Source organism: Liolophura sinensis, chromosome 8, assembly GCF_032854445.1.
Source record: "Liolophura sinensis isolate JHLJ2023 chromosome 8, CUHK_Ljap_v2, whole genome shotgun sequence".
NCBI lineage: Eukaryota > Metazoa > Mollusca > Polyplacophora > Chitonida > Chitonidae > Liolophura > Liolophura sinensis.
Genome location: NC_088302.1, coordinates 27788415 through 27804522, shown reverse-complemented (window position 1 = coordinate 27804522; position 16108 = coordinate 27788415). Strand labels below are relative to the sequence as shown.

Sequence of the window (16108 nt, the reverse complement as noted above, 5' to 3'; positions counted from 1 at the left end):
ATGCTGGCCACCGTCGTATAAGTGAAATATTATTGAGTACGGCGTAAAACACCAATCAAATAAATAAATAAGTTACGAGTAGCGGGTGTTACTGGTCGGCGTTGTGGAATTACAGTATCAATTTTCTTAAATAAATAATAAATAAATAAATTAATGAATATATAGTCGATCTTTTGATACGAAAGTAACATAATCTCTAGTGGCCTGAGAAAACAATATGCTAAGCTAGCATAGATGTAAAAACTGTAAATCTTTTACTTTAATTCTCTTTACGTAAGAGGCATATCATGAAACAAATGTAAATGAAAGTAAGCTTTACCAGATAGGCCTATACTCCTATACTTACAACACTCCTTTCAAATTCAAATATTCGAATGTACAATTCATACTCCAAATAATATCCCAAAATGCAAAAGGAACAGTGCACATTTTTCAGCATGATATTGTACTGCATAGGTACAAGAACACGTGTTTCCGGTGCTTCGACCTTCTACGAAGACAGGCACAATTCTACTGTTATTTTATTGTCTTCCCTGATGCTTGTCATCATTTGGTATCACTTTAGTGCTGCCTCACTGGAACCTCATACCAAATTCAACAATCACCCAGTTACCGTATTCCTATGTAGGTCTAATTGTACTGAGCGCCCAGCAGAGAAGCGCGATGTTATACAATTAAAGCTGGGCTTAAGCTTCAAGGAGGACGCATTTACTACTCAGCTATTGCAATGAAGATAGGTCCGTGTGATCGCTACACAACTGTACTGTTATTTTATTCTCTTCCCTAATGCTTGTCATGACTTGGTGTACACCATTACGGTGTCACTTTAGTGCTGCCTCACTGAAAGGCAACAATCTCCCAGCCACAGTATTCCGATGTAGGTTTATCTGAACTGAGCGCCAAGTAGAGAAGCCCCCAAGTTTTACAATTAAAGCCGGGCTTTAGTTTCAAGGAGGACGCTTTTACCTCTCAGCTATTGCATTGAAGTGTTATTGTTGAGCACGTGATCTTTTGGTATTGAGCACGTGATCTAACATGAAACCTCTCAGTGCAGGTTCTGCTTTTCTAAGGCCTGGATATTGCACTGACAGCCTCACCTTTATTGTACAAATAATATGGTAACATTACAGGCACAGTGACATTTGTGCAAGACATTTCTGGGGAGAGGACTAGGTGGAACTATGCGTGGGAGGATTTGTGGTGCATTTGTTATTTGTGCCAATGGCGTTAACGTGCTGTAGTACGGATGTGGCTGTGAAGTAAACACAACACAAGGCATGCCGCCTTGTTACATTTCTGTCACTTGTACGTAGCTGAGAAGTAAACGAAATACAAGACATGTCACCTTGTTACATTTTTGCCGCCTGCATGTCAGTGAACTGAACATAATACAAGCGATGGAGGCTTGTTACATTTCTGTCACCCGTATGTTACTGCGAAATAAACACAGCGATGAGGACTTGTTACATTTCTGTCATCTATATGTAAATGTGAAGTTAACAAAATACAAGCGATGCAGCCTTGTTACATTTCTGTCATCTATATGTGGTTGTGAAGTAAACACAATAAAAGCAATACAGCCTAATTACATTTCTGTCAATTATATGTGGTTGTGAAGTAAGCACAATAAAAGCAATACAGCCTAATTACATTTCTGTCAACTATATGTGGTTGTGAAGTAAACAGAATAAAAGCAATACAGCTTAATTACATTTCTGTCAGCTGCATGTGACTGAAGTAAAGACAATGCAGGCCATGACGCCATGTTACATTTCTGTCATCTTTATGTGACTGTGAAGTAAACAAATACGATCAATGCAGCCTTCTTACATTTCTGCCACAAATCTTACAGGGGTCTCCATGTTGGTTAGCGCTCTAGCGCAGCGTAATATCCCAGGAGCCTCTCACCAATGCGGTCGCTGTGAGTTCAAGTTCAGCTGATGCTGGCTTACTCTCCGGGAGTACATGGGAAGGTCTGCCAACAACTTCGTCGTGGGTTTCCCCGGGGCTGTGCCCGGTTTCCTCCCATCATAATGCTGGCCGCCATCGTAAAAGTGAAATATTCTTGAGTACGGCGTAAAACATCAATCAAATAAATAAATAAATCACAAACCTAAGAAAGCGCCAGGATATCTTTTCTTTTACATTCATGAACATCTGCTTCACGTCCGCATTTTTTTTATTTCCATCTCTGCTCTAGTGCTCATTTGTTATGACCTTTTGTCTTGCTCGCACACATACCAGTCTGGTAAGAGCAAAATTCCCGTCGTCTTATTTTGCTATCGACTTTCGATTGACCGTCTGAATCGACGAGATACTGAGCAGTACCTTACACCAGGCCAGTCGCAACTGACTACAGATGGAATTCAAGCTCAGATGCATTTTACAAACGGGGAACGAGATTCTGAACGCACATTGATCTTGAGACAGCTATGATAATTACAGATATAAAATGTCTAAGCGTGCTCACAAATCAGGATGAAAACATAAACCTTTGGAATCTACAGCGTTGGTTTTAGGACAACTCAGTCAAAATGGATGTTTTTTTTTGTGTGCGTTCGCTCTTTCCGTGGCAAGTCCCTCAATAATTTACTGATTCCGGTTCCATCCGACAGTTCTTTGGTGAAGAAGACACTGTCCTTTGTGGATGGTCTTTAAGTAACAGCACTGCTTTCGTCTGTTGTCATGAGGCGTGCCAGTATCAAGATAACAGTTGTCCTATTTGCAGAGTATATAGACTTTGCATCCATCCCCAACTGTAGCAGTGGTCCTTATCAATGGGGTTCACTCAATCATTTGTGCCATAGTTATATCAAAGTTGCATGTAAGCCTTCATGTTCAAATCTGCTTTTGCCTTTAGTTTGCATTGTGATGAGAGGAAGCCCAACAATTTATTTCTGATTTGATTCAACGTGTCCATTGCCTTTGTAAATGCTGGTTTTATTTAACCTTGTCTGTCTTACATATTCACTTTTACTAATTTGCTCAAATATATTTATAACTGGAACTAAAGTATCTGGCATCGTTACAGTTTCGAAAGAGACGATAATGTGTTCAAGGTTTGCAGAATACGACATGGAACATAGCACTGGAAAGAAAAAAATGACACTATGCACTGCTTGATCCACGTATTGATTTCCTTGTCTCTTGGCAAACTGGCGTACAAGACAGTCATCATTGGTTACTTTGTTACGTTTATTCATAGCAATTTAGAATAAGTTTGTAGACAATGATTAGGCTAATCAGAGCGAAAATTAGGTGAAGGACATCCACAGACCGTCAGAATGCATTTTTGACGAACGGAAATAAAGATAAAGTTAAAGTGAACAGGTTTTTTCATGGTCTGTCTATTGTGTTCTTACAATCCAGACATCTGCCATCTAGGTGACAATGGCTTATTGGAAACCTACTATGTGAGTTTTTTTTTGGAGTTTAATTTTGAGATGTTCTCGAATAAGACAATTTCACAAAGAAATAATATATTACCGAATTTCGGTGACACGCTCACTTTCGAGGTTTTTCGATTTTTCAAGTATTTATGTGACCGTTACGTTATTCTCTGATGGTAAATGTCATATACGTCCACCCACTTCATGTTATCTTAATGTCATTTGCAAAAACATGAATCATTTTAAGAGATTTGTATCAACTGTACATCTTCTTCAACAAATGCGTTGTTCTTTCCAGTGTGGAACTTAGACAAGTATGCGAATAAAAATGAAGTTGTCCTTAAAAAGAAACTCAGAGAAATTGCTAAAAGAAAAATATATATCTTTTGTCTTTGATAAAGAGTACTTTTCTCGGGATTTAGGAACCAATTTTCGTGTTGTTAAGATTTATATCAGCTTGAATGGTAAGCCGGTCCTGGATAGAAATGGTCACAGACAGACAAATGCACAGAGGAAAACCATTAATCTTCCAGTTGTACCATAAGGTTAACGGTGTCGAGCAAAACTGTCGCTGGACAAATGTAATTCATTAATCGGTAGGTCCGTTAATTTGTCAAATCTTGCGATGAATACAGCCCGAGCTGATGTCTGTATGTCACCGACAGGGGCGCCAAATTCGCCTGCTCCCCATGCTTATTTGCAATTCTTCGATTTCCCGTCTTCCTTCCATACACTACAAATTGCGTTATTGTTATCAAGATTTTATAGGTTTCCGAGGCACTTGAAGCCAGCTTTTTGCACTAATCAGATCACCCCGTTGACGTTTGACCCGGCGTTATTCCATAGACCTCGTGAATTAATTCGAGACAAGCTTATGCTGCTCCTGGCGTATGTTTCCCACCAGCTATCTGTAAGCAAGATCCCTGGCATTTCTGGTTCTCGGTAAAATCAATTTCAGTGCCCCAGCACATCTTCCAAAAATCTCCTTTGTCATTCTGTTGGTATAACTTTTCCTTTTCCCAGAATGTGCGGCCTATCGTACCAGCTTCATCTTCATATACAAGACGGTATCTTATGAAAACGCTTGAGAAACAAGAAATTAAATGTCTCCTTCAATGGCTGTTGACTGATGATGTAAACAAAAATGCATTTCTTTCTTTACGCAATTTCAAAGTTGTTTTCAACGCTTTATCTTGCCTTTGTTGACACAAAGTGCATACCTGAATAATAGTGGCAAGCCCTTCAGTATACTAACAGTACATTGAGACCCTTCTTCAGCCTTCAGTACATGCACGCTGTAAGGCATAGAAATATGAGACCCTGCTTCAGCATTTAGCATATGCACACTGTAAGGCATAGAGATATGAGACCCTGCTTTAACATTCAGTACTTGCACACTGTAAGGCATGAAGATACGAGACCCCATTTCAACATTCAGTAAATGCACACTGTAAGGCATAGAGATATGAGACCCTGTTTCAGCATTTAGCACATGCACACTGTAAGGCATAGAGATATGAGACCCTGCTTCAGCATTTAGCACATGCACACTGTAAGGCAAAGAGATACGATTTATTTATTTATTTGATTGGTGTTATACAACGGCGGCCAGCATTATGGTGGGAGGAAACCAGGCATAGCCCGGGGGGAAACCCACGACCATCCGCAGGCTGTTGACAGATCTTCCCATTTTATGGTGATACGAGACACTGCTTCGGCATTGAGCACATGCACACTGTAAGGTATGGAGATATGGGACCCTGCTTCAGCATTCAGTACATGCAGACTGTAAGGCATGGAGATATTTAAAAGCAGACATCGTATGTCTTAGGTATCATTAATTCGATTTTTACGGATTTTTGTTCGCACCTAATATTACTTTGTACAAAATGTAAGCTCTACTTTGTAGGCCGTGTTATTTGAATAACTTTTTAAATTACGCCGATGTTTTTTTTTTAAATCCTACTTTCAGTCATGACTTGAGAAGTTATGAACAGCAGATGGCAGAGAGACCTAAAATATAGTGGTGAGCAGATGAATACTTATAAAAATATCGGCTTCTGAGCTGGTTATATTTAGCTTTCCTTTTGTATATATCAGCCCAAGTTGATTTATTTAAAGCCTTCCTCTGCCAAGGCACTTTTTGAAGGAATTAGAGTAGTGAAGAGGAATTAAGCTTAGCCCACTACTGTAGAATCTACCGCTAAAATGCAAGAAGTTGAAAACGCCCCACAGGGAAAAGCTGATGTTGGTCAAGCACTAGATTTCAAAGAGCATTTCCCATTCAAGGTTTAAGGTGGTACATATTTTAAACCTGAAATGTCAGGAAATGAATGTACCACAACTCAGTCTAGTGTTAAAAATTCACACAGCAGGAGGGAATTTTCAACGAATGCCACAGAAAGCTAAACGGACCACCGCATTATTTGTCACCATCTCTGGTTTCTCTTTATTGGGATTAAATATCATTACATGACACTTGTACCTAAGTGATAATGCATTAAACTGTTAACAACACCAACAGAATACAGCGAAATACGAGCGTCAAAATAAACTCTATGCTTATGCATTTCGAGGATAATGTTCCTTTCAGACTGCGCATATTTCTTTACCAACGTGTTGTCTTGGAGATCTGCCGGTGTCTGGAGCTTTCACAACGACTCTTAGATCTCACTAAGGTAAAATGTAATGGTACAGACACCACCTGTACCATAGATGTACGTGACACAAAATAAGCCACAATAAATGACTTTTGCCTGGATTGAACTGTTTGTCACTGGTATTCCTTAGTAAGGCACATTTCTGTAAATTAATCTCGACTGACACAGCAAGTTATGGATGACCATATAATCACCACGTTACAGCAGCCGCCATCTGTCTTTATCAACAATGAAGACTACCTGATTCTTTCTGGCCAGCATCAACTGGATTTGCCGTTAAAGCCCTATGTCATGTGGTGCCTAAAGAGGTGTTATCGCCCTATGCCGTGTGGCGCCTGGTAGGTGTTAACGCCCTATGCCGTGTGGTACCTTGTAGGTGTTAACGCCCTATGTCATGTGGTGCCTGAAGAGGTGTTATCGCCCTATGCCGTGTGGCGCCTGGTAGGTGTTAACGCCCTATACCGTGTGGTGCCTTGTAGGTGTTAAGGCCCTATGTCATGTGGTGCCTGAAGAGGTGTTATCGCCCTATGCCGTGTGGCGCCTGGTAGGTGTTATCGCCCTATGCCGTGTGGCGCCTGGTAGGTGTTAACGCCCTATGCCGTGTGGCGCTTGGTAGGTGTTATCGCCCTATGCCGTGTGGTGCCTTGTAGGTGTTAAGGCTCTATGTTATGTGGTGCCTGAAGAGGTGTTAACGCCCTATGCCGTGTGGCGCCTGGTAGGTGTTAACGCCCTATGCCGTGTGGTGCCTTGTAGATGTTAAGACCCTATGTCGTGTGGTGCCTGAAGAGGTGTTATCGCCCTATGCCGTGTGGCGCCTGGTAGGTGTTAACGCCCTATGCCGTGTGGTGCCTTGTAGGTGTTAAGGCCCTATGCCGTGTGGTGCCTTGTAGGTGTTAAGGCCCTATGTCATGTGGTGCCTGGTAGGTGTTAACGCCCTATGCCTTGTGGCGCCTGATAGGTGTTAACGCCCTATGACGTGTGGTACCCTGGTAGGTGTTAACGCCCTATGTCATGTGGTCCCTGAAGAGGTGTTATCGCCCAATGCCGTGTGGCGCCTGGTAGGTGTTAACGCCCTATGCCGTGTGGCGCCTGGTAGGTGTTAACACCCTATGCTGTGTGGGTGTTAACGCCCTATGCCTTGTGGCGCCTGGTAGGTGTTAACGCCCTATGCCGTGTGGTGCCTGGTAAGTGTTAACGCCCTATGTCGTGTGGAGCCTTGTGGGTGTTAACGCCCTATGTCGTGTGGTACCGGGTAGGTGTTAACGCCCTATGCCGTGTGGTGTCTGGTAGGTGTTAACGCCTTATGCCGTGTGGTGCCTGGTAGGTGTTAACGCCCTATGTCGTGTGGTACCTGGTAGGTGTTAACACCCTATGCCGTGTGGCGCCTAGTAGGTGTTAACGCAAAGAAATAAAATGGTCCACATAGACTGTGCGGTAGATTACATTTTGGCGATGGATGTGTTTATGAAGTGGTGATATCACAAGACTATGAACATATTTGGACATATGGACACATACATTATAAGTGATAAACTATTTTGCTGACATGACTGACTAACTGACTGTTTTGTTATGGATTACTCGTCTGACTAATTGACTGGTGGTTAATTAGCCGTCTGACTAATTAACTGCTTGAATAAGAACTAATTGTTTTGACAAAAGATTTGTTGATTAGTCTGACTGGTTTATTGTTGGACTGGCTGTCTGACTATATTGCTGGTTGCTTGATTTATTACTGCTGGTTGACTCGTTGTTTGACTGTATGGCTGGCTGGTTGACTGGCTGGTTGATGGACTACATGTTTGACAAACTGAAACGTGGATTGACAGACTAATTGTTGCGCTAATCACGGCTGGTTTATTAAAGATCTGTTTGTTGGACTAATTGATTTGATTATGAGACTATTTGACCAGCTTGCTAACCGATTAGTTTCTTGTGATGGTTTTTCTTTACACGCTTTTGCGCACCCTTTTGTTAAAAGAATGGCATATATCTAAATGAGACGTTGAAAACATCGCCACCGAATATATCATGATAGGTATCATAGTTGCATGGCCTTGTACATAGTCACAATACATCAACTACTCTAGTCATACTCCAGTCATCCCTTTCTTTCGTCATACAGCAGCCGATGGTGCCCTCTTCTTTTCGCCATATACCAAAGAAAAAGGAAACAATTTAAAATCAGAACATATTCAGATAAATGAATATTTGTCCAAAGTGTGGGATAGGAATCCATGGCATAGTTTTGTTATCTAATTAGGTGCATGATACCCTCAATAATTCCATTGGTTGAAAGCATAGGAACAATATTGTGGTAGCATTTTCGTTCCTGATGCGGTTGGTGGAAGTGCTTTTGTTAATATGAAACTGTGACTAAAATGGCAGATGAAAACAGAGATAAATCATATTTCTAAAGAACAGGGAGTGAAATAACAGAATTGACGAGATTGACATTTAATTCGATTTAAATATTATCAACGGTAAACGTCATAGCAAAAGTTTGTCGAAGACAGCTTTGTCGCAAACCACACCTGACACAGAATGAACCTCTGCTCACATCTAACACGTCCCTTTGATTAAGATACCGGTATGCAGGATTTTTAAACATATCGAACAGAGATGATCATATTTCTGACGCTGAAATAGACATACCATCTCGACACACTGTGTCGACACAATGGTGTACTTGCATGGAAAATAATTTCTATAGTCTTGTATTTTATACAGCACGGCATTGTAGACTGCGTTGTTGGGGATGGAGGCACTTCTCTGTATTCGAATACTGCTGACAGAGACAATTTCTAATTCCCAAACGGTAAACAAAGAACTCGATGACGTAAATAACATAATTCGTTCTCTCTTATCTCATGATTTCCCATTTTCTGGTTTTCTTAACATAAATCATCGTGTTTTATATTATTTTGTTCTGCACATTTCTGAACAGTTCGCTGTGTTCGGTATAAATTATTAAAGATGACAGTGTAAGTTATCCTGGAGCAGTGGAGTCATGTTGCTATCGCCAGGAGTGTTTCCTGAGAGCCACGCTGCAGTTTGTTTGCGTCTCAATGTTTTTTTTTTCATTTGGTTGTCTGAGTTATGTGCTAAAAAAAATCTTTTACTCCTCTTCATTCAATATAAAAATTACGAAACTCGAAGGAATTTCGTATACTATTAGATTCATCACTCATTTTCTAGGTTTGCTTCTTTCAAAGGAACTTACATTAAATGTTTCGTAAATTTTCTATCAATAAACCCTCTCTCATCAATATCATCAGTGAATACCCCGCTTGTTATGTTGGTACCTACTGCCGGGTACCAGAAAACATAAATTAAGTATTCCCTTATGCTGATACTTTTACTGATATTTGTACGCAGTTTGCCCATCATCGCCTTAATGTCCCCACGGAAAGGGACTTTCAATAAATATCAATTTATAACGTACACTCATATATAGTGTAGGACGTGATATGTCGAGCTCGGAATAGGATACGTCCTATTGTGTGTTGTTAAGACTGAAAAAGACCCACAACCTTTGATAGGTTGTTCTTTAACAAAATGTTTTTTAATACTGCTTAATTGTCAAATTCCATGAAAATTTAAATCTTATGCATAATTAAAGCTGTTATCCAATAGCGTTGCTGGGGTTCACGCTACTAATATTTTACTACTTCTGCTTCTGGTAGCCTGACTTCTGTGAAGTTCATGACAATGGGAACAAGGAACCCCCCGCCCCCCACCCAAAAAAAAAAATGGGCACGAATTTACTGGATTTGAACCACAGGCAGCTACATAAAATGTACATTGGGGCCTGTGTGAAGATTAGTGAAAAGCAAAAAAGAATACTGTTCTTAGCAGTGCTGGGCTAGTGGTACAGCTGTTGAAGACAGCCACTATGGGAATCAGTTTTGTACGCTATGCACAAATATGGTGTATGCTGAAAAGAAATAGTAGAGCGGAAAAAGCAGGAAAAACGCGAAAAAATGTAAAGGAATGCACTAAATTTGAACTCTGGACTACCAGGCATAATTTACAATGGGACTAGTATTGAGAACCGGCATAGAGACCAGGCGGCTTTGATCTTCTGTTGATAGCCGAGAACAAAAGACAGAAAGAATACCTTGTTGCAAAGACGTTGGTCGTTTCTACGATAAACTGCAGTGACAAGTTTCATGCAATCTTGCATAAAGCTCGGATCTTAAATTCTGGAGAAATATCGAACGATTTCTGGAAAGTTCATTGGAATTGCGTTAAAACACAACTCAATAGGAACAAATTCTTTCAAATTCATAATCCAACGTATTCACAGAAATGTTTTTATTCGATACAATTGTGGAACTCTTAGAGTTGATCTACTATTGAGTAAGTTTTATTCGTCAGTTACAGCCAAATTTGCATAACAAACTCATGGATTTTTGGAATATTTGTAGGGCCACCCACTTAGAAACTGCTAATGAAAATTTCATTTCGATAGCCGCAGTTCTGGAGAAGAATATTTTTTAAACTTTTCAATAAAATACAAATGGATGCTACATCACGTGACTGGCCAAACAGCACAAAAAGTCGAAATTTGCTTCAAATGTTCGTTGTTAAAAATAAAAATTTTCGTTTTCTTATCTTTACCAGTTTTGGAAATATTGCAATCTTAAGAACTGATTAAGAATATAATAATAATTTCAATAGTGTCCCGCTGGGAAAGCGTGGGCCCGTAATTAAATAAGACAGTACGGCTGAGCATGAAACAAATCGTTGAGTGTATCCTGGTGTTTTGGTGGCACAGCGCCCGCATGTATAACATAGCCTATGACGACTCAAGGACAGTTAGGAATGATTTTACACAAGTCAATATTAACACGACAGATTATCTTATTTACTATGGTATTACCGGTATATACTGATAATTTGCTCTGCGGCACGACTTTCTCCGTGTGCTGACATGCTAACTTAGTTTGCCTTTGCAGAATTTAATACACTGGCAGGGTCGAGGTAAACTCACATATGATGTGGTACAGCGGGTTAACTAACTTCATCCATGTTCTAAAGCAGTTCAATTCTTATTAGGCGGATTATAGGCTAAAACACATCTGCTTTTCCATATTTTGTGTTCATGTTATTTCGAATCAGCCATATAAACGCACATGTGCAGCACACTAACTCAAAATGAACATGGGTAGAATTACACGTATTTCATTAAATGGTAATATACGCTGTATGTGAGACTAACACTTGTGAGTAACTTCTTAGCAACACATTCAATTTCAGAAAATTATTCTGTTGGCTTAATGACTTGTATGAAATCAATACCGCTGGTACCCCATTATATACACCTGTGTGTGTGTAATAACAAAAAATAATATTTACATACAACAAATCAATGAATTTTAAGTTGAAAACCAATGTTTTGTAAGGCTTTAGTTATAGCTATGCACTGGCATCAATAACACTCGTGGAAATTCATGTTGTGGATGCCTTCAAAATTTAAAGCAATAAAAGTGGATATATAGGCATTGTGTTTTGTTGGATATTGCCGGGGGTGGGCCAAGACAACTTCAGCTTTTGGCTCATGGTACCTCTATCAAGAGTGCTCATATCTGGGATAATCCACTGAGTAAATAAACTGTGTGTTTGATACAGCGCCCGATGACATCAATAAGTACATTCCCTAGACTCCTAAATCTCGGATACTTCAACTTCTTGGAACTGATCCACGTCCTCGAGGCTGTTCGATTAAAGCGCCATTATCAAGCGGTGGAGGAGGTATTATCGGCTGGGCTTACAAATGACCACATTGAAGCGGCTGATAGAAGCTGGCGATCGGATCCTGCGTCATTTCGGACTGTCCAGTGGTGCTGATGGATGGATCAGTACAGATGACCTCTCCTCTCTCTCTGTTTCTTCACGCTGCTTTATATCATTACCATTCCAGAGGGTCGGACACGAATCCAAACAAGCGTCCGGCATTGTACGTATGGCAAATTTGTTATTAAGCTATAGACAATTAATTAGTTCACGTTTGCACTCTACCCAACCCAAACCACTGCAACAGCACTGATTAGAAGAATTAATACCCAGGTCAGAGCATTAGTCACGTGTAGCTCACACTGTTCCTGTCTTCTTGAAAGCGAAGTTATTTAACAAACTGTCCACAAATGTAAATGACGCAGAATTCCACGCCTTGTAGGTGATTCAGCGCCACATTTGGCAAATCAATCGGGTAGTAATCGGCTAGACCAAACGCCGGATGCACTGAATGAATCTGTTGTTGGAAATAAAGAAAAACATTCTGTGCTTAACAGAGGACAAAATGAGCGTAATTGTGATCTGGCGTAATTTACCGTGATGGACTTACAGTGTACTGTGCCTTTAAAGGCATATGATAAAAATAAAATTGGTCAAATTACAAAGTGCATTGCATTATAGACATATATTTATATCTGTTAAAACGGTTAAAAGAACTTGAGAAGTGATTTAAAAGGCCATGTAAATGATGGGTCTACCAATTGTTATTCACGATTATCCCTTTCGCAAACTGACACTACCTGAAACGCAATAGTAAATTATGTTCAGTTATGTTTGTCGCTAAACGCTTCATAAAATTTCAAAAACAGCTATGATTACTTGTCATAGCCAAAGGCTGACTCTCTCCTCATCGTTCTCTATTATTATTATTATTTTGTTATTATCCACAGTTCGCGTGCCGGGAAGCCTTCATTACACACTGTAGCTGGGTAATCACGTAACGACGCCCGCACGCTCTTATCACTTATTTATCAGACTTCGCACAACCACTCAGTCGACACGACAGCAAAAACACTGAAGATGCTATTTGTTTCAGATGAAATGGTTTTAATGACCGATGTTTTGTTACCTTTTCAAGGACGTGTTCAAGAAGTTTGTGTAAAGGCAACCACTGTTTTGATTATGAAACTCCGGCGAATGATATATGGCAGACAAGACAGACAAGATCTTTATAAACACAGGCCTGGAGTAAGCTTCTCAGCTTATCTTGATACATTCCTGTAATTTAAAGATCATGGGTGTAAAAGTAGCCAAAATGCGTAAAATGAATCTGCCCATGTCAGCTATAACTCTTGGATTAAAAAAAACAAAACATTTATATCATTAAGACAGATCTCCTTACTGAATATTGTCTTCTTTCAACAGAATCTTGACGGACTGTGCCCTCTCCGCAGTCCAGCTCATGCCCGCTATAAATGAACTGCCATCGGACATAGCACTGTACACCTTGTGGTATACATGTCATGTGGGAGAAGCGATCTACTGAGCTTGCTGAGCTTGAAGAGCAGTCTCATGCTTAAGGCCATAGAAGAAACAAATTAAGTACATGTATGTTTACTTTAAAAACATTTATTTAAAACTTTGCATATAGACACAGAAGAATTTTTTTTTTCGAATTTGCCCATTTTGAATTCACCGGGGCATTTTCACCAAATGTGAAACGAAACGGGTTTTAGGATATTCATTTATGAATGTAGATAATCTACCACGGCGTTGAATATACATAATCCTAGGGAATAAATAAATTCCGATGTTGTTTTTATAGAAGTACGCAACATTAACCAAGCATTGCACTTAACAGTGTATAAATGAGTGCTGGTAACCTATTAGTCGTTAAAACCCTAAGCAGAGTTTCCATCTTCGTGATCTGTTCTGTGTCACGTCTTAGCTCCTGTATAACCTGCGCCTTTCTTGGTCCCATGCGGCGCTCGTTAGAGATGTCGAGCACTCTGTCGGCACTCTCCCACTTTTCCGAGTGGATTGCTCTCGCCTGAAGGATATGTTTTTTTCAAACCTCCATGATTTCGTGCAACGTCTCCACCTCGGGGAGCTTGTCCTGGACACTGGCACGGAAAGTTGGGCCAAGATGGCTGAGGGAGAAGGTCAGATAAGCCAGATGGGACAGTCGAACAAAGGTAAGCTTCTTTTCAATCTCGTTGATGCCGCTAACCAACCTCTTTAACACGACCGACAAATCAAATCCCTTCTACACGGACATAATCCTAACGTTATCCTCCTCGTTGACCAGGAGTCGAAGGTTTGGTTGACGCTGAAATAGACACCTCTTCCCGCGAGACAGTCGTCCTTATGTGCCTCGAGGAAGCTATCGTTGTCGTTAAGAAGAAGAAAAGAGCTTTCGTTAGCCGTTTCTGCACCTCTGGCATCTCGGCATTTCGAGAAGGGTGTGTGACGGGCGTTTCCACCCTCGACATCAAGCTCACTGTGGGGTATAAGTACAATCCCGTCTAACGACAGGGTTTAGAAGATCTATAAAAACCAAATTGCCTTTCGGATCAGATGTCACAGAAACCCATACCGCTTTCTTGTCCTTGTCACTTGTTGTACACATAGACCAACTTTGTGCAAACTTTTCCTCAAAGGAACAGGGAGTATTCCCACAGTTTTCCCCAGAGCTCTGACGGTGATATCGTAGTTTTGCTGTAATGAACAAACGCCAAATGCAATCAACATGTTCAGTGTTTTTTGATTCCTCAAGACATATTTAGTTCTGGTAACTCGTTAGTCTCTACAGGATTAGTAAGGAGTTAAGCAAAGGAAACCACCGTTCGTACAGCTTTTGTGCCATCATCCAATCATACAATGGACTTTTATCAGTTTGATAGCCATATAACACAGGCATAATGTGAGGCGTAACCTTATATTGACTTAAGTGTAAGGTCATAGACAGTCGCATACCGCATGATAAGCTCATTATTCTGTTGGATCCATGACCAAAGTCGCCATTGATCAGCTTAATACACCTCTCAATCCGATTTAACTTTAACTCGAGAGGGTTCATGGCAGGAAAAAGCGATCACTGCAGAAAGGCTGTCGGTATTGAAAACGGGAGATCAACTTCGGGATTACAGATAACTGGACTTCACTGGAATGACACCTTCAGCAAGTTCTATGAGTTCAATTCAATGCTGAGCTGATTAGTATCCGCCTCCAGCTGAAGGAAAAAAGGTTAATACTATATTTTAGGCGTTTTGAATAGATCACCTTGTCAAATGGATAACAGAATCAAGAGAAATCATTTTCAAAGCGATACTTAGTATATTAAGACGTCGAGCTTGGCCTTCCCTCATGAGATTGATTCCAAATATTCCATTAGCTTCAACATTCGTTTAGAGCAATCTGAACTGGTGTACTTAGACAAAATGTCTGTTTCATATGGTTAAATCAGAAAATAGATAACTTTTTTTTGACTGTGCAAAAAAAAAAAACTGTAGACGCGTGAAACCATAAATTGCAGAACTATGTTATTAGGTGAAAGGGTTAGTCATTGTAACGTTTTAGTTAATAACACATATTTCAGACCATGGACAAACTAAACGGACTAAAGTTTCTTGTTAATCATTTTAGATGAACTTCCAATCAAACTAAGGGTTTGCTCTGAGCTGTAAGCTTTGTTTTCCAGCAAGATACAATTTCACATGTCACATGAATATTTACTTTTCATAAATGTCATGAAAAGTTTTATGTGGGCTTACATGAAGCTCGTTGAAGATCATTTGTCTTCCATCTGTATGACTTATGTGTCTTACTTCGTGCACTAAGAAGCGTTTTCACAGCATCTCCCACTGGTGTGGTGTACACCAAAAATAAGATTTAGTAATAAAGTGAAAAACGTTTGTTGAATGCTGTGCGGATGAATTGAGGTACGATAGAAGAGATATTATAGTTGTAAAAAAAAACAACAAAAAACACACATGATAAGAACAGAAGCATGTCTACTGTACAGCTCCTTTAATTTCACTGCTAAGAAGAGTAATGGAGTAAATCGGCATCATATGCAATGTGCGATGAAAAGGTCGCCCTCTTTGCATTTGCGCAGTAGAGGTGTCATAACTCCCAAAACTTAACCCACGTGCATATTATATAATAGCTTGCACTTATGTAGCTCCATATTATTACAAAAATCTCCAGCATTATTGTGGACAGAAACCTGGCGGAACTGGGGGGAAACTCGTGGTGTTTTATGTCCAACAGAATTGAACCTTTCCCCGACCTAGTTTGTCTTTTCTTCCAATTTTTTAC

General features: G+C 40.1%; 1 protein-coding gene across 1 annotated transcript in view; it reads left to right on the top strand.

The window, feature by feature from the left end:
* The first annotated feature begins 13934 nt into the window (after positions 1 to 13934).
* The window catches only part of LOC135473375 (carbonic anhydrase-related protein 10-like), a 126216-nt gene continuing 124042 nt past the window's right edge, over positions 13935 to 16108 (top strand). The window contains exon 1 of the mRNA XM_064753225.1: positions 13935 to 13983. Within this exon, the coding sequence (XP_064609295.1) occupies positions 13935 to 13983 (49 nt within the window). The remainder of the gene's footprint in view (positions 13984 to 16108) is intronic.